The sequence below is a fragment of the Capsicum annuum genome, chromosome 9 (assembly GCF_002878395.1).
Source record: "Capsicum annuum cultivar UCD-10X-F1 chromosome 9, UCD10Xv1.1, whole genome shotgun sequence".
Lineage (NCBI taxonomy): Eukaryota > Viridiplantae > Streptophyta > Magnoliopsida > Solanales > Solanaceae > Capsicum > Capsicum annuum.
The window spans coordinates 32,530,026-32,555,681 of NC_061119.1; the positions used below are offsets into that span (position 1 = coordinate 32,530,026).

The 25,656-nt window shown below is 36.9% G+C and overlaps 2 protein-coding genes across 2 annotated transcripts; both read right to left on the reverse strand.

Moving 5' to 3' along the window:
- Nucleotides 1–1,187: 1,187 nt before the first annotated feature.
- Nucleotides 1,188–2,032, reverse strand: LOC124887048. Its single transcript, XM_047396217.1, has 2 exons — nt 1,886–2,032; nt 1,188–1,766 (listed from the first exon to the last, which is right to left on the reverse strand). The coding sequence occupies exons 1-2, from the start codon at nt 2,030–2,032 to the stop codon at nt 1,188–1,190; spliced, it is 726 nt and encodes a 241-aa protein (XP_047252173.1).
- Nucleotides 2,033–2,248: 216 nt separating this feature from the next.
- Nucleotides 2,249–4,418, reverse strand: LOC124887049. Its single transcript, XM_047396218.1, has 4 exons — nt 4,167–4,418; nt 3,717–3,818; nt 2,897–3,066; nt 2,249–2,828 (listed from the first exon to the last, which is right to left on the reverse strand). The coding sequence occupies exons 1-4, from the start codon at nt 4,416–4,418 to the stop codon at nt 2,249–2,251; spliced, it is 1,104 nt and encodes a 367-aa protein (XP_047252174.1).
- Between the last annotated feature and the right edge of the window lie 21,238 nt (nt 4,419–25,656).

Below are 25,656 nucleotides of genomic sequence, written 5' to 3' on the forward strand. Positions count from 1 at the left end.
AGCAGCTGCTTGAATGTAAATAGCCTCCATCGGCTAAAACATAAGTAGCCTTCATTGGCTAAAATATAAATAGCCTCCATAGATTGAAATATAAATAGCCTTCATCGGCTGAAATGTAAATAGCCTCTGAGGGCGGGATATTTTCCCAAAGGTAAACTGCCTCGTATTTATCAAAGCGACCCTCATTCTGAACTAGATGACGGTATTGTTGTTGGAACTTGATGATGTTGTGATAGTGGCTTTCTTGCGCGCTTGCTATGGTGTGGGCCTCTGATTGGCAATCTGTGCTTTGTTTTCTGAAATACGATTCTCTGATATGGCGGAGTGTTGCTTTGCTTACATATATTTCTGGCAGGGCATCTCTCTTACTGGTGCACAACTCCCAATATGACAGAGAGTCGTATTTCTCATTTGCATCCTCTGAGATGGTAGAGGATCGCTTTTCTCGCTTATGTACAGTCTTTGGAATGTGAAACTCAACTTTATTTGCTTATATTCAGTCCTAGAGGTAAGACCGAACCTTCCAGGTTGCCTATGTATCTAAGTGGAATCAGGTCTGTACGTAGTTCAAGGGTGGAGAAAAGAAAAATAAAATACAATGACCGAGTTTGACTCAGACTGCCTACGTATCCAAGTGGAATCAGGTCATGACGTAGTTCAAATACAATAGGAGAACTGAAAATATGAAATGCAGTGACCGAGCCTGACTCAAGCTGCCTATGTATCCAACTGGAATCAGGTTAGGCCGTAGTTTAGTACAATGAAAGGGAAAAATATGAAGGGACCAAATCTGATGTGGATTGCCTACGTATCCCGCCGTGGGAAGTCAGGTCGGGCATAGTTTTGAATACATAAAAGAATGGTGTTTTGGGTTTTCTAAGGGAAACCGAACCCTATATGGGCTGCCTACGTATCCCGCCGTGGAAAGTCAGGCTAATACATAGTTCTGTTACATTAGAAAAAAATGCAAAAGTTCAGAGAAATAACTACTATCCCTAATGTCTTCAAATGTAGTACTTCTCAATGGCGTCTGAATTGATCGAATTCGTGCTTACTGTGTTGTCCATCTCTACAAGTATTACTGCTCCTCCTGAAAGTACTCAGTGAACTATGTAAAGACCTTGCCAATTTGGCGCAAATTTCCCTTTGGCTTCATCTTGGTGAGGGAATATCTTCTTCAATACCAGCTATCCTAGTGTGAATCGCCGAGTCTTGACCTTCTTATTGAATGCCTTAATCATTCTATTTTGATAGAGTTGACCATGATAGATTGCGTCTAATCTCTTTTCATTAATAAGTATCAACTGCTCGATCCTGCTATGAATCCATTCGATGTTATCTAGATTAACCTCCTGGATAATTCTTAATGAAGGTATCTCCACTTCTGCAGGTATCACCACTTCCAACCCATAAACCAACATGTAGGGAGTTGCTCCAGTAGAAGTTTTGATTGTGGTGCGATATCCAAGTAAAGCATATGACAACTTCTCATGCCATTCTCTATTATCGTTCACTATCTTCCTCAAAATCTTCTTGATATTCTTGTTTGCAGCTTCAATTTCTCTATTTATTTGTGGTCGATATGCAGTGGAATTTCGATGAGAGATCTTAAACCTTTCACAAATCTCTCTCATCATGTCACTATTAAGATTGGCTCTATTATTTGTTAAGATTGATTCTCGAATTCCAAACCGGCAGACTAAGTTATTATGAACAAAATCTGCTACCACCCTCTTGGTTACGGCCTTATGTGTCGAGGCCTCAACCTACTTTGTGAAGTAATTGATAGCGTCCAAGATAAAATGGTGTCTATTGGACGCAGGAGGCTCTATGGGCCCAATAACATCCATTCCCGAAGAAGCAAATGACCAAGGAGACCCATCACATTGAGTTCATTTGGCGGAACTCGTATAAAGTCTCCATGAACTTGACATTGGTGACACTTCTGCATAAATCGAATGTTATCCCTCTCCATGGTCATCCAAAAGTATCCAGCTCTCAAAATCTTCTTCGCGAGCATGAAACCATTCATGTGGGGTCCATAAGTTTCTGTATATATCTACTTTAACAATCTTGTGGCCTCCGTGGCATCGACACATTGTAGCAATCCTAGGTCTGGAGTCCTCCTATATAGGATTGCCCCGTTAAGAAGGAATTGATTGGCCATTCTTCTTAAAGTCCTCTTCTGTTTACCAATAGCGCCTTCTGGATATCCTTCTGCTCCAAGTAACCTCTTAATGTCGTAGTACTATGACGTTCCATCTGGCTCTTCATCTACATGGAAATAGTAAGCTTGTTGGTCGCGTATCTCTACTTTGATGGGATCGATGTAATTCTTATCTGGATGCTGAATCATTGAAGATAGTATCGCCAAGGCATCGGCGAACTCATTTTGAATTTGAGGGACATGCTTGAATTCGATCTTCGTAAACCTTTTGCTCAATTCCTTCACACATTGCACATAAGGAAGGATTTTGACATTCTTGGTGGTCCATTCTCCTTGCACCTGATGGATCAACAAATCTAAATCTCCTATCACCAATAGCTTTTTAATGTCCATGTCTACTGCCATCCTAAGCCCGAGAATGCAAGCCTCATATTCTGCCATATTATTCGTGCAAGGAAACCTAATTTTTGCCGAGATTGGGTAATGTTGACCTATTTCTGAAACTAGGACTGCTCCAATTCTGACTCCTTTGAAGTTTGCTACTCCATCGAAGAACATCCTCCATCTATCATATGGTTCTAAGATGTCCTCTCCCGCAAACAATACCTTTTTATTAGAAAAGTAGGCATTGGGCGGCGTGTGATCTTGATCCACTTGATTTCTGCAAGGTGATCAGCCAAAGCTTGTCCTTTGACAGTTTTTGTGTCACGTATATAATGTCAAACTCACTCAACAAGATCTGCCATTTTGCCACCTTTCCAGTAGGCATTGGCTTCTGAAAGATATACTTGAGTGGATCTATTCTCAAAATTAAGTACGTGGTATATGCGGACTGGTGGTGCCTTAACTTTTGCGCAACCCAGGTCAATGCGCAACAGGTCCGCTCCAACAATGTATACCTAGCTTTATACAATATGAATTTCTTACTCAGGTAGTAAATGGCTTGTTCTTTCCTCCCCGTATCATTATGCTGCCCTAACACATATCCAAAGGCAGTACCCATAACAGATAGATATAACAACAATGGCTTTCCTGGTTCTGGTGGAACCAATACTGGTGGGTTAGACAAATATTCCTTGATTTTGTCAAAAGCCTCCTGACATTCTTCAGTCTATCCAGTGGCGGCATCTTTCTTCAACAACTTTAATATTGGTTCACAAATTATTATGGACTGGGCTATGAACCGACTAATGTAATTGAGTCTTCCCAAGAAGTTCATTACATCCTTTTTGGTCTTAGGAGGTGGTAAGTCTTGGATTTCTTTTATCTTGGATGGGTCCAACTCTATACTTCTCCTACTAACAATGAATCCCAATAACTTTCCCGTGGGAACTCCAAAGACGTATTTAGTTGGATTCAACTTTAGGTCGTACCTTCGCAGCCTTTCAAAGAACTTTCATAAATTATCCAAATGGTCCAAACTCCTTTTAGATTTGATGACGACGTCATCCACATACACGTCAATATCTTTGTGGATCATATCATGGAAAAGAGTGGTCATGGCCCTCATGTACGTTGCACTGACATTCTTTAGTCCAAACGACATTACCCTGTAACAGTATACTCCCCACGGAGTGATAAAGGCTATCTTTTCTGCATCATTCTCGTCCATCAAAATTTGATGATATCTCGTAAAACAATCAACAAATAACTGCAGCTCATGTTTCGCATAATTATCAATGAGAATATGAATGTTTGGGAGAGGTAAATCATCTTTTAGACTAGCCTTGTTGAGATCCCAATAATCTACACATATTCTTATCTTTCCATCTTTATTTGGTACTGGCACGATGTTAGCCAGCTAGGTGGGATAGGTTGTGACCCTCACGACGTTGGCTTCTATCTTCTTGGTCACCTCCTCCTTGATTCTCAAACTCAAATTGGGCTTGAATTTTCTCATCTTTTATTTCACCGGTGGACATGCGACGTTAGTTGGTAGTCAATACGAGATGATATAGGTGCTTAAACCAATCATGTCATCGTAAGACCAAGCAAATACATTAATGTATTGCTTGAGCAAACTTCTCAATTCCTGCTTTCTTTCAGCCTCCAAGTATATGCTGACTCGTGTTTCTTTTTTCGTTTCTTCATCACCCAAATCGATGACTTCAGTTTCATCCATATTACGCTTCTTCTGACTCTCAAGTTTCTCGATCTTATGAGGCAGGTTTTCAGGCATCATGCTTTTATCGTACTCCTCGTAATCTTGCTCATCGCTTGCTTTTTGCTCAACAGATTCGCTATATGTCATAATCGTGGAACGAGGATTTTTATTAACATTTGTGTTGAAAAGTATAAAAAGTGAGTAAAGTAAATAGAAATTGAAAATAGGAAAATAAGTTTTGAAAATAAGGACTTTTATTAATAAAAACACTGGGCTTTGACAAAATGCAAGTGGCAAAAGAGCTTCGGCATGATTCAAGCCTCAATTGATCATGCAAACAAAATATTTTTTTAAAAAAAAACACAATTGTCCCACACTACCAAGACTCCTGACGGAACAGGGATGGGTTGATGGTCCAGTTCTCCAAGGCTTCTCCAGGCTCGACATCACGGTTGGTGAGCTTCTTGAAAGCTATCTTTAATTCTTCTTCGATCATGGCCACAAAAAAATTTCCTATTCCTTCTATGATATGTTCATCATCTGTTTGTTCTGAAACCAGGACTTGGGCTGGCACAAATATCGTTATTCCAAATCCTTTACTGCAGCCTATTCCAGAAATAGGCTCATGTCCAAGCCCTGTAGTACCCTTCTGATGCTTTAATTGAATTGGCTCGACTATACCATCGGCTCTGGGTCCTAGTCCTGTCTTGGGCTGATACCCATATTTCAACATCTCCGACGCAACCATCTTTTCAGTATTCAACATTTTCGCTTCAACTGGTATTGCCTTCTCATTGATCTTTGCAGCTTGCATGATCTCTAAAGTATGAAAAATGGCTCCATCTAACTCCTCAGTGATTGGGACTGAATTGACAGAATAAATGGGATGACTGAGTTCTTTATGGACAGTAATTTCTGTATGACCCATTCAAACTTCACGCACTGATGGAGAATGGAAGGAATGGCTCTTGCCATATGGACCCATGGCCTCCCCAGCAACAGGTTGTAGCTAGATGACACATCTATGACCTGAAATAGGATAGGAAATTCTGCTGGTCCTATCTATAGTGTTAAGTAAATTTCCCCGATGACACTCCTTTGCGAGCCATCAAAGGCTCTAACCTTAACTCGACTCTCCCTTATATCTTCTATATTCACATTCAAATCCTTTAGAGTGGAGAACAGACAGATATTGTACTCAAACCACCATTGATCAGACCCTGTTCATAATCTTGTCATGATATCTGACCGCAATATGGAGCACTTTGTTATGTGTAGCCCCTTCTGGCAATAACTCATCATCGTGGAAAGAGATCTTATTTGCCTCTACCACTCGCCCGATTACTGCGGCTAAAGTCTCGCTAGTTGTCGCCTTTGGTATGCTAATCCCAGATAATACTTCCATCAAAGAATTTCTATGGGTTTCAGAACTCATAAGCAAGGACATGACGGATATATGGGCTGGTTTCTTCTTGAGCTGATCCTCGACTGAATAGTCCTTAGGATGCATCTTCTTCCAAAATTCTATAGCTTCAGCATCTGTGATATTTCTCCTTGGGTTTTGATATTTTCTGATAACTCCACGATTTAGTTCATCTGGTGCATAGCACCTTTCCGACCTGGTCATCCTTTGAACCGCAATAGCGTCTATTATTTTTTCCTTGGTTTTAGCTCGATAGTCCTACGAAACTGCCTTAGTGTCATAGTCGGTCCTTCCAGTGGCTAAATTATCACTACGACTCTCGGAAGATAGGTCTGAACAGTTATAGGCTCCCTTAATTGAACTGTGATAAATGGTTGTGATGGGGATGTAGTGGTAATTTCTTCTGCGTTCCATGTGGTCACAATAGTTTTTTCCAAATCATACTCCTTCTCTAGAGTAATCATATTGACTTTCCGATTTCCATGATTTGGCAAGGGGTTATTGTTCACATTGGGAGCTGCGGCGGTGCATTTGATGATACCCCTTCTTATCAGAGACTTAATTTGATTCTTCAAGCTATAACAGACTTCCGTGTCGTGCCCTTGGACTTCTGAGTGATAAGCGCACCGCTTGCTATCATCAAAGTTTTGAGAGGTCAGATTAGGGGCCTTTCCCTCAATTAGATGTAATAAATCAACAGCCCTCAATCTTTCAATCAACTGGATTAAAAGTTCTACAATCGGTGTGTAGTTGCGGGTATTTCTGGCTTCAAAGTTTGGACGTGGTCTGGATGCATAGGCTGGTCTATTTTGGTGAGCTAGAGCTTGGACAGAGGCGTATGGTCTTAGTGGATTTTGGTATGTTGGAGATCGAGGTGAATTATAATGTGGTTGAGTATTGTACACTGGGACGTGTGCAATAATTTGGGGATTGTTACGGTAATGGTGGGAAGAATTTCCAGGTCCGTAGTATGGTGTAACGGTTGAGATGTCTTTTCTTTTTTTTCTTGTTACCATTAATGGAACCAGTCTGCATGGTCTTACTCGCAGCTTGTAACGCAGCCATAGATTGGATCTTCCCCAACTTGATGTCTTCTTCTATAAAATCGCCCAATTTGACCAATTTCGCAAACTTTTGGCCCATCATCGACATCATCTTGTCAAAGTAACCACCTTCTTGTGCTCGGATAAAATATTTGGAGAGCTCACTTTCATCCAGTGGAGGCTGGATCCTTGTAACCTCGTTCCTCCAACGCCATGCATATTCTTGAAATGATCCAGACGGCTTCTTCTGTATGTTAGCCAATGAGAACCTATCTGGGGAAATCTCAGTGTTAAATCTGAAGCGACTCATGAAATCCTTAGCCATTTCCCGCCATTCACGCCACTTACGAGAGTCTTGTCGGGTGTACCAAGTTAAAATTTCTCCCAACAAACTCCGAATGAATAGCTTCATGCTCAACTTCTCGTTCCTTCCTACCCTGGCCAACTTATCGTAGTAAGCCCTCAGGTGTGCATGCGGGTCACCTTTTCCGTCAAACACATCGAACTTTGGTGGTTTGTATCCCACTGTCATGTCGATGTCTGGATGAATGCATAAGTTGTCGTAGTTCAAACTTTCAGTCCCTCTAGTGACTTGTATGTTTCTGAATGCTCTCTTTAGACTCCCAAGATGGGATGCCATCGGCCCTTCTTCACCTGATTGGACATCTTTTCCTAACCCCACATACTAATCAGCCTCATATAGAACCTTAAAAGTCGCAGACGTTGCGAAGGCAGGAGCTTCGGTAGCGTATACAGGTGGCACAGGTATCTCATAAGTGACATGTGCCTTGGGTATGTACTGCATCTCTGGATGGATCGGAACAATAAAGTTGTGAGTAGGAAATGGATAACCGGGCACCGTTCCAACCATGGGTTGGAAAGCAGGCGATGCTTGAGCATGCGGTATACTTGCTTGGTTAGCAAAGCGCCTGGAGGTAATTCCATACTTGGAGCCTGCGGCTGAGCGGGAAAGCTAGCTATTGTAAGCTTGGTTAGATCCCGCATTTGACGTAGCTCCTCTTTCAAGATTTCAAATTTTTGCTCCATGTTGGCCATTTGTTCGTCATTTTGGGTTTCTGATAGCTTCTGCGAGCTTTTGGCTTCGTCTACGATTATCATCACGGCCTTCTTGTTGTTGGTTACTTTATGTTTAGATCGAAGGTTGTACTGAGATTCCGCTAGTTTCCAATTAACACAAATCAACTTTTTTTTCTTTTATTTTGGGAATTAATAAACAAAAGGAAAGATAAAAAGAAAAAGAAAAAGAAAACTACGTTAGTTTGGGAAATAATGAAAATGTAACAAGTAAGTAACACATATATATACCAAGTTGGCGATATCCAAACGCGTCCTAATATAGAGCCTCTTTTTTGCCAGAGGTAGGCCTACGTTTCAATCAATTTGATGATAAACGGTCTATTTAAACACATTTGGATTTGAGAATAATCATAACTTTGATTGAACAATGGTGTTTCAAAAGGTTACATCAAACAGATCATCGACAACTTGAAAGAAAATGAAGGGATGGCCATAAGGGCTTACAACGAGGTGGGCCATATGGCTCTTTTTAGGGAATATAAAAAGTACAATAGGAAAGGAAGTTTATGGCCAAGTGGGTCCGTCATCATTGTCATCTCCTGGGCACAGAAAATAGTCCATAAAATCTTGATTATTTATCAGCCACTTTGGGTAGTCTAAATTATCCTCATTCCTCATGGATTGGCCACCTAGTTCCTTGTTTGTGCCTTCCCTAACATCATCATTACCGTCTGGAGGAATCATGTCATCTAATGATCCTAGAACTACCTGTCGGTACATGGAGGTGGTAAGATACATGTGAGGTAGTATTTTCCTCGCCACCCGACACACCATATCGTAGTCCACCAACCTAAGAATCCTTTCCCAGCTTGGTCGTGTTATTGGACCTCCTTCTACTTTCCATGCATAATACCCTGAGGTGCACCAAGTTGTTTGTCCAATTACTGCTGAAAGTATGTTCATCCATATTTCCTGCAGCTTCGTAATTCTGTCCCAAGGCACTTGTTTTTCATAAATAATTTCCACTGGACCTATGGCCGACCATAAAGGGATGTTTTGTTCTATGCCGAAGTGACGTAGAACTCTAAGTGGAGCATATAGTTAGATTCCTTCCAACCCAATCAGCTCAATAAAATAACTAGTGTACCTTCTCAACAGTGCTCTCCCTGTGATCCCAGGAAGCTTCCATTGGATGGCATCTCCTGTGAGGTACGTCAGATAAGCCCGCCATGCTTCTGCTCCTAGTGGTGCCTCCTAAAATTGCAACCTCTGTTCATGGTTTTGTATCATGTTGGGGACGTCCTCTAAGTTGTCTCTGATTGCCACCCCGGTGATAGAAGTGTTCTACGGCCCAGACTTGAAGTAGCAGGTTACATCCACCAAAGAAATCATTCCCTCTCGAGCAAGCAGACAAAGCTCGAAATAATTCTGCCAGCAGCATTGGCACTAACGTCAGCCTCTCAAAATCGGTGAACATGGTAAAAACCAAAGGTACAAGGTGATATTGATATGGCCCTTTCTTCGAGGAAAAACTAGAATCCCTAGTAAGGCAAGTGCGAAAGCCATGGGGCGAACACTCTCCCACCTTGTTCTACTACAAGCAAAGTCCTCTCGGTGATGGTCATAGCTCATTTGATATCCAAATCTTTGAAACAGGTAACCCAAGTTAACCCAACCATATCTGATGCTCCTCGGTGCACGGTCTTCCCATAAACCCAAAGCATGAAAAAAACCATTACCGATCATGGCCGATAGGACTAACGGCAGCCTTCCTTCAAGAGGCAAATCCGTGAGGCTAATGATGTCTTCCAAAGTTGGGGTGATTTCGAAGTCTGCAAACTGAAATATCGCGGTGGACGGATCCCAAAACTCAACCAATAGTTTTACGAGCGCTTCGTTGGGCTGAATATCCATGAGGAACACCAAAAAGCCTAAGTGTTCTCTGACTTCGGCCCCATTCACGGTTTGAATGTTTTGCCACCAGGTTTGTAAGTTTTGGGGAACAGAGGCAATCATTTGGATGTTTAGTATGGTTTGGTTGGTATTCATTTGAAAGAAAAGGTAAATGGTATGATAAGTCATTTATCTCAAATCCATTATGCATTTTAGTTTAGACCATCAACATCAATCATCACAGAAAATATGTCGGCAGATTTGTAACCTTTGACAAAAAGGGTGGTTTCCTAATTATGATGACGATGCCTTGGACCGTCACGCCTAAGGTTTATGCGACATGAACTATTTCTAGAGTAAGATTTTTCCCTAAATATTTAAGAGTGGGACTGAATAGCTGCGAGAAAGTACACTAACCTAATTGCACCAACTCTGAAACTAAGAAATCCAAAGAAGGTTTGAGGGAGTGTAGATACACCCCTTGCGTGAACCACAGTGTGTGAATTGTGTATGGCCAAGACTCGATAGGAATAATGCAAGTGATAAAGTGATAACAAGCAGTGCTATACAAACAAATAAGGAACGCAAGTTCGGATTTGGATTGCGTCCTTTCATAGAGAGCATGATATAAAAACAGGTAAAGCAAATAACATAATAAAACATAAAAATCCTAAACTAAGCATGTTAAGGTTAAAACCTAAGTTCAAAAAATCCCCATTAGAGTCGCCATTCTGTCGAGCCCTATTTCGAACCGGTCGAAACAGCACGCGACGTATGGTGACATTAAATGACTCTTGGATTTAAAAAATTTATTTTTAGAGTCGTCACCTAACTTTTTAGGAAAATTAGAAAAAAATATTTTTTATTGTAAAACTTTGTTTTAGTCTATCAAAAAAAAATATTTTAGAGATTCTGAGTAAGGGTTTTGATTACTCGAGGGGAAGGTATTAGGGACCCCTCAGAACCTATCCGAAGATAGTCCCTACACTTAGTTTAGGAAAATATTAGAAAAACTTTTATTCGTTATTTGCTTAAAAGTGACAAAAATAACTTTTATTATTATTTTATATTAATTTCGAAGAGAGTTTAAGGTACAATAAACATGACGCTACCACGTACGAAAGGTAACATGATTATTATGAAAATATACATACCTATGAAAAGGATGATAATATAACTTTTTTTTTGTAAAAGTCTTATAATTCTATTGAGGAATTTGAAGAAATATTTGAAGTTAGATATTCAATTTTAATTATTTACGAAAATAAGTAAAGTATTTTAAAGCATGGAGTTTATTTACAAAATATTTTTTTTTTAAGAGTGCAAAAATAGATAATGATGTTGAGCTTTAGCAAAATAATAACGACAAAGATAATGATAATAATAATAATAATAATAATAATAATAATAATAATATAATAATAATAATAGTATAATAATAATAATAATGATAATATAAATGATAAATAAGATAGTGACGACAATTACGGGGTAAATAACGATAATAATAGTATTGATTATAATAATAATAATCAATAAATAATTATCATGATAATAATATACCTTGTACGTAGTAGCAGATGAATGTACCTTATGTTTCGCAGACTTTAAAAATCTGAAATCTTGGCATAAAACTAGAAATAAATGAGGAAAATAGCAAATGAAAATTGCAAGCTTCAATTGGCCAGTGAATTATTAGTAAACTTTTAAAAGGACTTGACTAGAAATCTCTTGACAATTTACCTAGAACGATTCTAATTAGGGTGACAAAATATCAACTAATTATTTTCAGATGGAGACTATTGATAGATATTTAAACCCCTTTTACAAAAGTTTTTGTATCGGATCATCAAAGAAACCGAGACTTTCCTTTTACTTTAACAGATTGCTCTAGAGATGTAAAATATAAAATATCTGAATGTCAGATAATTTACCATTATTAAGTTGATAAGAACCTAATGAACAAAATGTTGACTGGACGAAATCAATTATGAGAGATTAAGATTTGTGCAGAATGAAGTAAAGTTAATCACTTTTAATCAACCTCACAAACAACATATTCGTAGTAGTAAAACCAATCATAATAATATGCAAAGCTATTCCAACTCCCGAGATCATATGTAAAAGAGAAAAATATAAGGATTAGTAACCAATCCTGAACGAAGTGAATAGGTAATAAAATATTGCACAATTCTGTTACTGAACAACTTAAACATCTAATGCTAAGATTAAGTAATATGTAAAGGAATTAAGTAAACTTGAACAGGGTCCTGGTAAACCATCACACAAATAAAGCTAATTGGTGCATGTTTTAATAAATAGAAGTCGAACAAAACTTCATGCAAATAATCCTTCCGAGCAGTAACTAAAATCTTGGGAAAACTATAAGTGCTGAAATGGATATTTAAGTAAATGTATAACTATTCCTTACATTTTTACTCAACACCTAGAACAAAATATATAGTATATCTTGATTACGAGATGACAGTATTTTGAAAGAAAAGGGGAATCAAAATGGAACCAACTCCATGAACCCACCCGACCAATGACAACATGACCAAACTTGAAGCCATAGAGAGATCATATATTTTCATTCTTACATATCCATAGCCAAAATAATTTTCAGAACCAAAATATATTCTTATCCATAAAATCACAGGAAAACAACAGAGACATAACAAAATCACAAAAAGAAAATAAAAAAAATGAGCAAACACACATATCACATATACATATCCAAACAGAAATACAGGGAACAAGGAGGTTTTCACACCATTTCGCCTCCAATAGCCCCGAATCCAAATTAGTAGGAACAGGTTCAGACTCAATTCGTGAAAAACTACCAGCAAACTACATCTAATCTTGAATCGAGTCAAACCACATGTTCACATAGTCAATAATAAGCGAAAGAAAAAGATGAAAGTGAATGAAAGAATTGGTCCTACCTTGTTTTGGGCAGCAAACTCGGGCTTCGATGTCAGTTTTTTTGGCGACTTTGTACTCAACCACGAAAACCCGAATTTGAACCAAATCAGAAAGAGAATAGCAAACTCAGACTTTCAAAACCAAATTTCCCTCTGTTTTGCTTGTTTTTTTTGTTCTATTTTCACTCGATTATTTTTCTCTCACGAATTTTCTTTCGCCTTTTCTCTCCAATTTTCCACCTTCTTTCTCTCAGATCTTCCACCTTCTTTCTCTCAGATCTTTCATCTTATTTTTTTTCGAACTCTCTCTTGTTTTTTGAACTCTCCTACCTTTCTTTTCTCAGATCTTTTTCCTCTTTTTTCCCTCTCTTTTCATCTTTTAAAATCTACCCTCCAATGGGTGAAGAATACCCATATTTATAGGTGAAATCCGGACTTATAAGTCTGGATTTGAAACTTGATTTAAGCAAAAGTGATGAGAAGAAGACTTGATTTGAAAATTGATATGAAATTCTGCAACAAATCTCTTTTTTTCTAGGCCATTAATGGAGAAATTGACATCAAATATCAAAATGGGTCTTTTTCCTTTGATTCTCAAGAATTCAAGGGCTTGGATGGTTAAAAATGGGAGAATCTTGGCAGAGGGGGTGCAGCTATGGTGGTGACATCTAGGTTTTTTGATTTGGGTATGGGGGATAGAAGGGAAAGAGAAGAAAGGAAAAAGGAGAAAGGAGGCGATTGTTGTTGTTGTTTTTAGGAAAGAGATGATGGAGACTTGACAATATTGTTGAGAAGAGTGTTACGCGTATTCTGCCAAAAGCAGACGCGTGGGAGCTATGCATTTAATGCACTGATCTCTTAAATTTTGATTGGTTTTGATCCGTCCGATCTAAATAGGACGGTCTTTAAGAAAATAATACCTTAAAAAAATAATTTTTTTTATACATATGTATGTGTAAATAAATATATGAAAAGAGTTGATTCAAAATTGATTATTTTTGAATATGTTAGACCTTTGTCTGGATCTAATTTTAAAAGAAAAGAGAATATAAATACGTAAATAACTAAGTAAATAATTAGATAAATAAAATACATTATGCACACCTATATGCGAATGCATAATGATAACCGAAACTTTCGTAATACTCGATTTGGGAAACTATCAATAGGCCGAATCAAGTCGTGTTAGTCCGGTGATTTTCGAACTGGTTTTGATCCTTCCAATCTTGTGATCGAACGATCCTAAAAGATTACCCCCTTACAAAATAATAGTGAAAATATGAAAAGTAAAATGTATTATACAGATAAATATATTAAAAGTCAATTTTTTAAGAAGACTATTTTTATCTGTTCGATCTTTGTCCGGCTGGTTCAAATTTTAATTTTAAAATAAGAAGAAAATAAATAAATATGAAAATAAATAGATAATTAAATAATGAATTACATATGTCTACATATATATGAAAATGACTGAAAATTTTGGGATTCTTCAGAGTTAAAATAAACTAACGAATCAGATTAAATCGTATCTGTTAAGGTGGAATGACAAGACGTGCATAGGAATTATACTGGGTTCGGGCTGATTTTCGGACTCTTGGTTGAAATTTATAAAATGAGAGCTGGGCTCGGGTGAAATAAAAATAAAATTGGATTATTGCTAGTCAGAATGCTCTTTTTCTGATGAAATAAAATTTATCGATGCTCCTTGATATCCCAAAAATTATTTTTTAGTTTTAACATATATAAACTACAAACATAATTCTTAAAGCGTCCAATTTAATATCTCTTTTTTTGCGATTTAATATTAACAAAACTATATGCATATATATGTGTGTGTAGAAAATAAGAATATAATATATAAAGGCAAGAATATGAGAAAGTATATGTACATCTTATAAAATATATATTTCATGTAATAAGAATATATATATATATATATATATATATATATATATATGTGTGTGTGTGGGGGGGGGGGGGTCACTATATTGCCCTACAATAAAGATTAGAAAGAATGTGAATATGAATACCAAAAGATATATATTTTTATTCGTTAAAATATTTAATTATATTTAATAAAAAACATTTTATAATATGATAGAAAATAAATTTCTCTTTAAAAAGAAAAAAACAGATGTAGAAATAGAAAAGAAAATACAAATCTTATTCTTTAATTTAATTTTAAAAATTATTTAGGGTCGAGGAGCATCGGTAAAATAATTAAAGTAAAAAGTGTGAGTCAAAATTGGGTGTCAACAATACCATATGTCCAGTTATATTCAGTATTGTTCAGTTTTGAACCTTATGGCATTTTAGCCCATTATTCTGTATATTCAGTATTATTGTACAATTATTACAGCAGGTACTAATCATGGGTTAGCTAGTGGTCCTTCGAAATTGTTAGCACCGTGTAGCGTTTGGGGTACCAGAATCGGGGTTTTACAAACTTGGTATCAAAGCCTAAGGTTCAATAGTGTCCTAGGAAGTCTGAAAAACTGCATCTAGTAGAGTCTTGTGCATGAGTGTGTTGCGCACCATACATATGTATAGGAGGCTATGAGATGTTTTAGGATCAGTTTCCCTTCTTTCAGTATTTATGTCGTGCGAGTGGGCATGAGCTCCAGTTAAACTCTCTATCTAATTCGCTTCTCTCTTTTATTTACAGAACATGCCTCCCAAAAGGACTAACGAAAGAAGAATCGAAAATCAGTCAGAACCTCAGCCCGTTCAGGATGATCCCCTGGACGAGCATGTTTCCCATGCAGAATTCAGGACTGCATTCACTACTCTTGCTAATTCAGTTACAACTCAAAATGAATGGACAACTACTGTTCCGACCAACCCAGTGGCCAATATTAATGCAGCCAGGATTCAGGACTTCACCCGAATGAATCCTCCCTTATTCTCAGGTTCTAAGTGTGAAGATGATCCATAGAAGTTTCTCGATTAAGTTCAAAAAGTCACAGATATCATGGGAGTGACTTTCAGTGAGAGTGTCGAGTTAGCTGCCTATCAGCTATAAGATGTAGCCCATATGTGGTTTAAGCAATAGAAGATAGACAAGGGTATAGATGCAAAGCCCATAAAGTGGGAAGAGTTTGCTACTGCCTTCCTAGATCGATTCTTTCCCGTAGAGCTGAAAAAAGCCAAAGTGTTAGAATTCATCAACCTCAGGCAAGGTAGCATGAGTGTAAAAGAGTATTCCCTCAAGTTCACCCAGCTAGCTAGGTATCCCCACCATGTAGTAGCAGACAGTAGATCCAGAATGAGAAAGTTTGTTTCTGGGATATCGGGTAGAGTAGTTAAGGAATGCAGGACTGCGATGTTGATTAAAGAGATAGAAATATCTGGGCTTATGGTCCATGCTCAACAGACTGAGGAGTAGAAGCTCAAAAAGAAGGAGAGAAAAAATAAGAAGGCCAGAATGGGTAGCTATAGTTTTGCCCAGCCAAGGTCAGGGGATGGTAAACGTTCTCAGTATAGTCAGAATTTTTCAGTTCCAGCTCCTTCCTCAACCAATGCTTCAGTTCCTAAGTTCAGAAATGGTAACAAAGATAGGGCACCAGGCTCTAAGTCTCAAGGTAGTGTCAATAATGCCCGAACCCATCCTCTTTGTCAGACATGTGGCAAGCACCATAAGGGTGTGCGTAGAGCTGGTAGTGATGCGTGTTTTAGATGTGGCAAGTCGGGTCACAGAGTTTGAGACTATTCCAAGCCCCGTCCACGAAGTCAGCACAGTCGTCCTTCAGCTCAGTCCAATCGCCCAAATTAATAGGGTGCCACTTCCAGTGCCACTAGTGGACAACGCCTAAATAGACTCTATGCACTTCAATCCCGACAGGATCAGGAAAGTTCTCCTGATGCAATCATTGGTATGTTATAAATCTTCCTTTTATGTGTTTATGTCTCATCAGATCCAGGAGTTTCTATGTCTTTTGTAACTCTTTGCATAACAGTCGAACTTTAAGGTCAGACCAAATATTAACAGAACCTTTCTCAGCCTGCACCCATTGGGTAAGTCTATTATAGCCCGACAGGTATTCAGGAACTGTTCGGTTATGATATCTTAGAAATGTCAGGCCTTTAGATTCAAGTAGTACTGCTAGTATGTGTAGGAAATCAATAAGGGAAGATGATTCCCGACCCATCCCTATCTCAGTGCAAAGTTTTGTACTACAGTCATCACGATAGTTACGCATGTTTTACGTCTCAATTCTATGAATACAACTTAAATTCACGCACTTTCCATAGAATTGTGTGCGCTTCCAGTTCTTAGTATGAGGAGTTCTAGTTTGCTCAGTGCTAGGAATCATGTTCCATGAGTACAAGAACTTCAGACTCAGGTCATGCAGCTCATGACTTATGCGCTCATGTCATGCTTTATAGTATGCTCAACCCATATGACTCATGTTTCACTCTTAGTGATCAGCCAAACTCAGACTATGCCATATATACCCTCAGTTTAGATCCCTCGGTAAATCTGTGGTGCTGATGCTCTATCCATCGGGCCTTAGTTACAACGTCAGTTCAATAATCAATATTTAGTAAAGGATTCAGATAATCCTATAGGACCATGGCTTTCAGTTATCAGTTACTTAGCCATCAAAATTCAGTACTTCAGTACCAGTCTAAACCTCAGTTATTAGAAACAGCATTCAGTCTCAATTACAGTCTTAGTTACAATTACAGTCTCAATTACCTTCTTAGCTACAATCTCAGTGCCTGTCCTAGTCTAGTAGTTAGATTAGAAACTCAGTTCATTTTCAGGATTTCCCAACCATAGCATATAGTCATCAGCTACTCAGTTATTAGTATTTCAGTAGCTCAGTTTTTAGAATATTTTAGAACCTTTTTATACACATAGTCTTACATTCAGTACCTCATGTTACCCAGTCAGTCAATACCTTCTTGCATAATACTCTACAATTTCAGTCCAGTTATTCAGACTAAGTACAGTACAGTCTTGTAGACCCAACATTCAATTATCAATCATTTAGTTAATCAGATGAGTAGTATATTTATGCATTCGTGCTCAACACCCAGGATAATATTTTTAGTAGTCTCAAGTGATGAGTTGTGCTAAGGCAGAGAGTATAGTTGAAAGGGTAATTGAGGGGTATGTCTAAGCTTGAAAATTTTAGATATAGTACATAACGCTTAGTCACCCTACCCTAGATAAGGATGTGTAGGCCTCGCCTCATATTACAGAATCTTAGCCAGGATAATATTTTCATATTCAACTATCGTATTCAGACCATATCAAGTTTTTCTCTCTCCCTAAGGCCACTAGAACTCAATAAAAGAGTGTCAGAGAAAATCTTCAGTTGAGAATAAGTTTTTAGTATGATTCAGTCCATACAGCCCGTAACCCAGTGTAGCAGTCAGACGAATGAGTTCATATGGTTTCCCATATTTCCATCTATTTGCATTATCCAAAATCTCTAAATGGGTGTAAATATTCTAAGATGGACAGACTAGGTTCCAGATCCCAGATATGCATTCGCGATTTAATTCGTAGGTTTCCTGTGCATCGTTCCAGTCTTTCCTTAGTAGCTCAGCCAAGTCAGTATCTATAAGTAGACATATTGTCTCGAGGGGGAGATACACTATAATCCCTCAAACTTGTATGACTCAAAACATGTCATTCCCTCTTCATGTAACGAATCCAGTCTGGAGTTAGGAGTACTCATAGGTTGACCCTTAAATTTAAATCTCAGTCGTAAGACAGGTATTCAAAGACTCAGTTCAGTTCATGATGTTTAGTTCATGTGTCACGTTTTAATCTCAAATATGTTCTCATATTTTTACTCATGCATGTCTAGTAAATGATCTCAGGTTCATCCATATTTTCAGTTTAAGGTAACAGTCTTCCTTGAACTCATTCAGTTTCATGTCCAAATTTCCATTATAAACTTAGTATCAAATACCATTGCATATCATGTCATATGTTCATGAGTCAGTTCAATCATGTATACATACATCAAATATGTATGATCAGCTAATCAGTACTCCCAGTCATGAATTCATGCATCAGCTCAGTCATGTATTCATGCATCAGATGTGCATGATCAGCTTATCAGTACTCCCAGTTATGAATTCATGCATCAGCTCAGTCATGTATTCATACATCAGATATGCATGTTCAGTATGAAATTTAGTATGTCAGTAATATCAGTCCTATAATCATGTCCCATATGTTCATGATTCAGTAAGTGGATTCAGTCTACTAGTACTCTCAGTTCAGTCAGTCTCATTCGAGGACGGATGTTCCCAAGGGGGAGATATTGTAAGACCCCACAAAATTCCTAGCTTAATTCAATTTTTTAAACTTGTCAAGGGGTCCTAGGCTTAGAAAATTCTAGCTAAGTTTCTAGACTTAGTTTATTTTTAGTCTTCAAAAGTTGGCAATCTTATTTTGTGACCTTAATGTCCTTTAATGGTCTATATTTTCGTTAATTCGTGATTAGAAAGGTCAATAGGTATTCCTGAATAAGTTTTAGATTTTTTGAACCTCGTTTAGACCATGTTTGGAATCCCAAAATAGTGGACCAATGCGATCTTGATGCACCACATCGCCTATCGCATTTATTAATATTGTCCCCATTTGCCAGCGTTAAATTCAAGTGACACGGCACGATCTTGGCGCGATGCATCGAATATTGCGTCAATGCCATCGACGCGCCGCATTAACAACTGCGTCAGTGCCCAGTTTTCAGTCATTAAATGATTGCATCCTTAAGGGTAATTAGTTCTTTTTCTCCTGACCTTCAGCCTTCATAACACCAAACTTAGTCCCTTTTTGGCTAAATACATTCACCATTTCATAATTTCTTAAGAACAAGAAAACCCTAGGTGATTAATTCCAAATCAAGAACTCAATCTTTCCTCCACTAATCTTCAAGAAATCATCAACCAAGGTATGTAAAGTGTTCATCCAAGGGTCCCTTCTACCCTTGGATCTCAAGAAACCCTTTTCAAAATATGAATGTCGAATTCCATATTGTGGGCTTGATTGTACACATGTTAATGGTGTGATATGACTTTCAAGATTGATTTAAATTTTTATGACTTTATGTTAGTATATGGGTTGAAATCCTTAAATTTGAAGTGCTTGATATAGCCATGATGTATTAGTTGTTGATTTATGCCCTAGAAAAGGTTATGTCTTCCATGTGTTTGTTAAAATGCCTAAGTAATAAGAATTGTGCATTATGACCCATTTGTGATCTAAATGATGAACTCATGATGTACCTACATATTCAAAATGAATTCCATGATGAAGTTATGTCTTGTAATGATTTGGTGGAATGCTCATAAGTATGAATTTGTGAAATTATGTTATGTTAGCATGCATTCCTATTCATGTGTAAGCTTATGACTTACAAATGCTTCACGAAATCCCTCAATGGTTGTATTGTGAATTATTGACTACGAGTCCTGGGGTATTTAATAGCCGACAATTTAGCTGTGTGCCTAGAGCTAGTGTCAGTTTTCAAGATAACCTCAGTCAAGCCATGATCAATGGTACTACTAGTTAAGTTTCAGAACTCAGTAGAACTCAGTTAGTTACATAACTCAGGAAAACTTAGTAGATCCAGCATCAGTTCAGTCCCATTCAGTATCAGTTCAGTCCTCAGTAAATTCAGTTAGTAAATAGAGCTCAGTAGTATTCCGTCAGTCAATGAAACTCAGTAAACTCAGTTCAGTTAAATAGTATAATTAGTAACAGCTCAGTCAAGCCTAGTATAAACTAGGAAATCAGTTTAGTATCTATTCCGTTGGAAGTAGGATTCAGCACTGAGTGAACCCAGGGATGAGGGCTCACCTATCAGTCAGTAGCGGGTGTGATCTTTAGAAGCAATCCTTGTGTTCCAGAACTACGTAGCCAGCGTAGGTTGAGATATACCCCTACGATTCTAGGGTTAATATATCTCATTTGAGTTCTTCTACCAGCAAGGGGTTGACGAAAGAGCTCTCTATCAGTAGAGGGTTAACTCATAGCTTATCTTTACCCGTGGCACGGTACTGACATCCTTCCAGCTGGGGTTATAGCTTGGACCGCACCAATTCAGATTTGGGGCATGTCAGTTAGATAATTACCTTCCATAGTCCCAATCTCAGTCTTTAGTAAGGAACTCAGATAGTTTCTCAAATTTCAGGACTATCAGATACAGTCACTCAACCAGTATGAAACTCAGCTAGTTCCATCACAATTAGGACTGTCAGAAATAGTCATTCAGTTGACAGTACATCAGTTATTAGTAATCCATGTTATCATTAAACTCAGTATAGTTTCACAAATTCAGAACTGTCAGATACAGTCATTCAGTTACCAGTTATACAATATCCGTAGACTTAAACATCTGTTAATCAGTATTCAGATTCAATATTCAGCATTATCACGACCTCAGGTAAGGCTGAATGCAAGGGTTCATATGCATGAATAGTAACTGACTGAATAATATAGAGTAACTGAATATGAGAGTACATGGATAACTGAAACTACTGTAAATACTGAGTATGTAATATTGTACATATATGTATACTATAACTGAACTTTTCTAAAGCTAAGTACTGAGTTTTGATAACTGAGTAACTGATATATGGAGTTACTGATAACTGATTTACTAATACTGATTGACTATGTCAGACAATCCTAATTCTGTAAAACTGAACTGAGTTCTAAACTGGAGACTAAAACTAAAACTGTGGGAGGTAATTATCTAACCGACATGCCTCTCTTTGAGCTGATTGGGCTCCAACCTGCAACCTCAGTTGGAAGGGTTCTAATACCGTGCCACGGGTACTAACAGTAGCTATGAGTTAACCCTAACTAGCAGGAAGATATTTTGTCAACCCTTACTAACAGGAAAACTCATGAGAGATGTGTCAGCCTTTATCTAGTAGGGAGTCATCTTAACCTACGCTGGCTACATAGTTCTACAACTTAGGGATTGCTACTAAGGGTCAAACCCTATAATAACAGGAATGCCCCCATCCCTGGGTTCGCTCGGTGCTGAATCCTACTCCCAACTGAAAGACACTGAATTGATTATACTGAATTGGACTAGACTGCTACTTAGTTTTCCTAAGTTTTGTAATTGACTGAGCTCTACTAATCATGAAATGACTGCTATTGTTCTGTCACTGACACTTGCTCTAGTTAAACAGCTAAATTATCGGGTATTAAATACCCCCAGGACTCGATAGCATGAAAAGTAAAGTAAAGCATCATCTTGAATAACATAACAATGTTCACTTCATCATAAATCATTCATAGAGACATTTCATCAAACACTTGTAATGGATTAACTTGTACATGGATGGAGAATACATGTTAGCATGCTATAATGGCATTATTTTATTCTCATAGACAATTTATCAAACACATAAGAAGTATACTTGGTTCATTAAATCATAAACACTTAGGGTTAACATGGTTACAACAATCAACTTGCAAATTGAAGGGTTTATCATGTATATCATGTAATTCAACACACACTAGAATTAATTCTTGAAACTTATAATCTAAATCATGGATTAAAACTCAAACAACATCATGAAAATGAATTCAATCTAATTCAAACAAGAAAATCATAAATCTTGTATTAAAAAAAAAGGATTCTTGGGCTCCATGGAAGGTAAGGATCTATGGATGAACATCTAACATACCTTAATTTGAGAGTTTCTTGGAGTTCTTGGAGAAATTCTTGGGATTGACCTTGATTCTTGAGAGCTAGGGTTTGTTTTCTTGAGAGAGAATTATATTTTGATTTTAGGGGAAAAGTGAATAATGAAGGGTTTAAATCCCAAATCTGGGTGGAATAAAATCACGGGAAAGGATTGTTTTAACCCTGGGCGCAACCTTAATTTTTTGTAAAATTTCTTGATCTGGCCCCCAGGTGCGACGCGCCACCATCGCACTAAGCCACTGAAAAATGACAACTGGAAAATTGCATGGCGATGAGACGCAGTAATATCGCGTTGCTACTTTGATTGAAACCTGGTGTTCACCGCGATGTGGTGGTATCGCGTTGGAAAACTGGAAAAGGACAATCTGAAATTGAGCCTTGGTGCAAAGTGCCAATATCGCAGAGGCTCACTGGTTTTTGATGATTGCCATTTTGGCTGGTTCCGCGACGCGCTGATAGTTGGTACACTGTCTTACTAAAATGGCCATAACTCTTTGTTCGGGTGCCGAATTTGGGCAAATTTTATATCGATGGAAAGCTTATTCAATTTCTCACATAATGAAAAGTCAAAATCTTGAAATTTCATATGTATAAAAATGTATTCATCTTTAAAGAAAGTCTTTGATATTTTGGGGACGAATTTGAGCTAGGTAAAAGTATGGGGTGTTACATAATGTCTCACTTATAAGGTCCCACTTTATTAAGGATAATAGTAGTATATTTTTTAGTAAAGGAAAATTCGATAAACACCATTAAGTCTTTTCTTATTTCTTAAACTTCGTGTCCAATCAAAGCATGCCACATAAAATGATATGAAGAAAATAAAAGATTTAGATAGAAGTTGCAATATATGTGTTACGACAGATGATATATCTATTGCAACAAATTACTTGTTGCAATGTGTTAATTTGTTAACTAAGTAAGTTATTCTTTTTGAAAGAAGACTTATTGCATCATTAGAAGGGTTAAAAATATCAAGGGTATTTACTCTTGAGTATTTTTGGTAATTAATCACCTAAGGATTCTTTAATATGAAACTTCTTTGAGTAGTCCTTGACTAACTGTCGAAGGTGAGCAGTGGCTTTAAATGTCTAAGACTAAAAAATATGATACCAATAAAAAGTCAGAATAATCATTCAGTAAAATAAAAATAAAACACTTAAAAAATTTAAAGTTTATCCTGAAAGCCTAAGGAAAGCCATATAAATTGACCGTCTCCAGTAATACATTTGTCAACAATATTTGACAGTCAACTTAAATCTTTCATAAACAATTAATAATTTTTGAATGTCTACCAATCCTAAACAAGCTTTAACAGTTCAAGTTCTATGACTTTGCCGGTGTCTCTAGCCCATAGAATGACATGCATAAATCAAACTAAGTAAAATAGCTCTTTGTGCTTCTTCAACAATTTTTTGTTCTTAAAATCAAGTAACAATCATTGAATTTATAGTTTAGTCCAACAATGGGCACTAACTCATTCTTTTTATCTATTTTGACTTTGTCTTTATTGATTTTGGTTGCTGTCTTTTTACCTGCGTTGGGTGTTGATGTCTTTTTTTTCTTACCTGCCTTGATTGATTTAGATGTCTTACCTGTCTTTAATTTTTTTGTGGGTGTAAAAGTGGGAAGACGTTCGAAAGAGGATGACATCTAAGTCCAGTCACTATGGCAACTTCCTTCATGCCAAAACAAATTGACATGCCATAGTAGTTTATCCATATACCATCCATCTTCTTGTTCTTATCCTTCTTATTTCCAACATTTTCACCCTCATATTTAACCTTGTACTTGAGAAGATCATAGACCATGGTTATTTAAAAGTGTACATTGTTATTCTTCGACAGATCAAGAAAGTGTCCAAAACAGTTATCCTTAAAGAAATTCTTCAATTTATCCTTCCTTAGCGTCTCTTTAAGTTATCATAAGCTTTTCCCGTGACTTATTTTACAACACAATCACTTGTCAAATTCGTATGATTAATCATAGGTATCTCCATTTGAAATTTGTCAATATTAAAAGTTTTGACGTTATGTAAGATTTTCGATCTATGTTTACGATCGGATGTTGATATCTCAACATCATCACCTTCATTATTATCAACTCTTTCCTCTTCATCATCTCTTTTCTCTTCACCATCTCTTTTATTTTTCTCTTTATCATCTTTTTCACTTTCAGCATCATCTACTTTCTCATGTTCTTTTTCATCTTCTTTCTCACTTTTCTTTTTATCTTCTTTATTACCTTCCTCCTCATCTCCTTTTTTACTTTTTTTTTCACTTTCTTCCTCACTTTCCTCCTCATCTCCTTTTACACTTTTTTCATAATCTCTATTCTCATCATTTATTTTATCTCTTTCCTCATTTTTGTTTTCCTCCTTCATATTCCTACTTCTTCTTCTCCATCTTTCTCTCATTCACTTTATACATCATTCATAGATCCATTAATATTTTCTCCTTCAATATCTTTTTCATAATTTTTTTTCACAATTTTATTTCTTTTCTGTGCATCTACAAATGATAACACTTTATTTATTTGTGAAAGAAATTGTTCAGCAAGTTCATGTAATGTCGTTTGTGATTTAGCTTTTTTAGTTGATTTTCTTGAAGTTGATTCACTTTCACTTTCTTTTCTTTTATGAGTCATTTTATCTATAAGTAAGAGAATTTTTTTTTTTAAAAAAAAGATTACAATTGATTTGTACATCATTAAAAAAAGATGCCGGCGAATTTAATCTATGCATTGTTGTAAAATAATATTTTCAATAGATGAATGATATGTTAGAAGAAGTAAAAATAATTTCAGTATTATTTTGATTTCTTTTAACAGATGACTCAACTATTGCAACTATCACCCATTTGTTGGAAGCAACCAAAACAACAAAACTACTATAATATTATTTTCAACAAATGGATATATGTTCCTAATAAATGATTTATCTATTGCAATATATTAAGTTGGAAATATCATAATAGTAAATTATGATTCATATTCTATTTTGCAACAGATAGTATAATTGTACCTAACTGATGCTTAATACATTTCAACAAATTCTTAATATGTTACTATATATTAAACATCTATTGGGATATTAACAATATTTTTATCACACTATTCTGTTTATGTCCAACATGTGACTAATCTATTGTAATAAATGAGTCATCGATTGAGAATAATCAAAACACTAGCAAAATAAAATGCTAACAATAACAGAAGACAACAACAAAAAATCAATCAAGACGATTCTCCAATGTTCAAGAACATCAACACCAACAAGAAGTCACAAATATTACCACTTCAATAACAATATTCAGGAACTACACCAACAATATCGATATTACTATACAACAACACCAACAATACCAACATTTA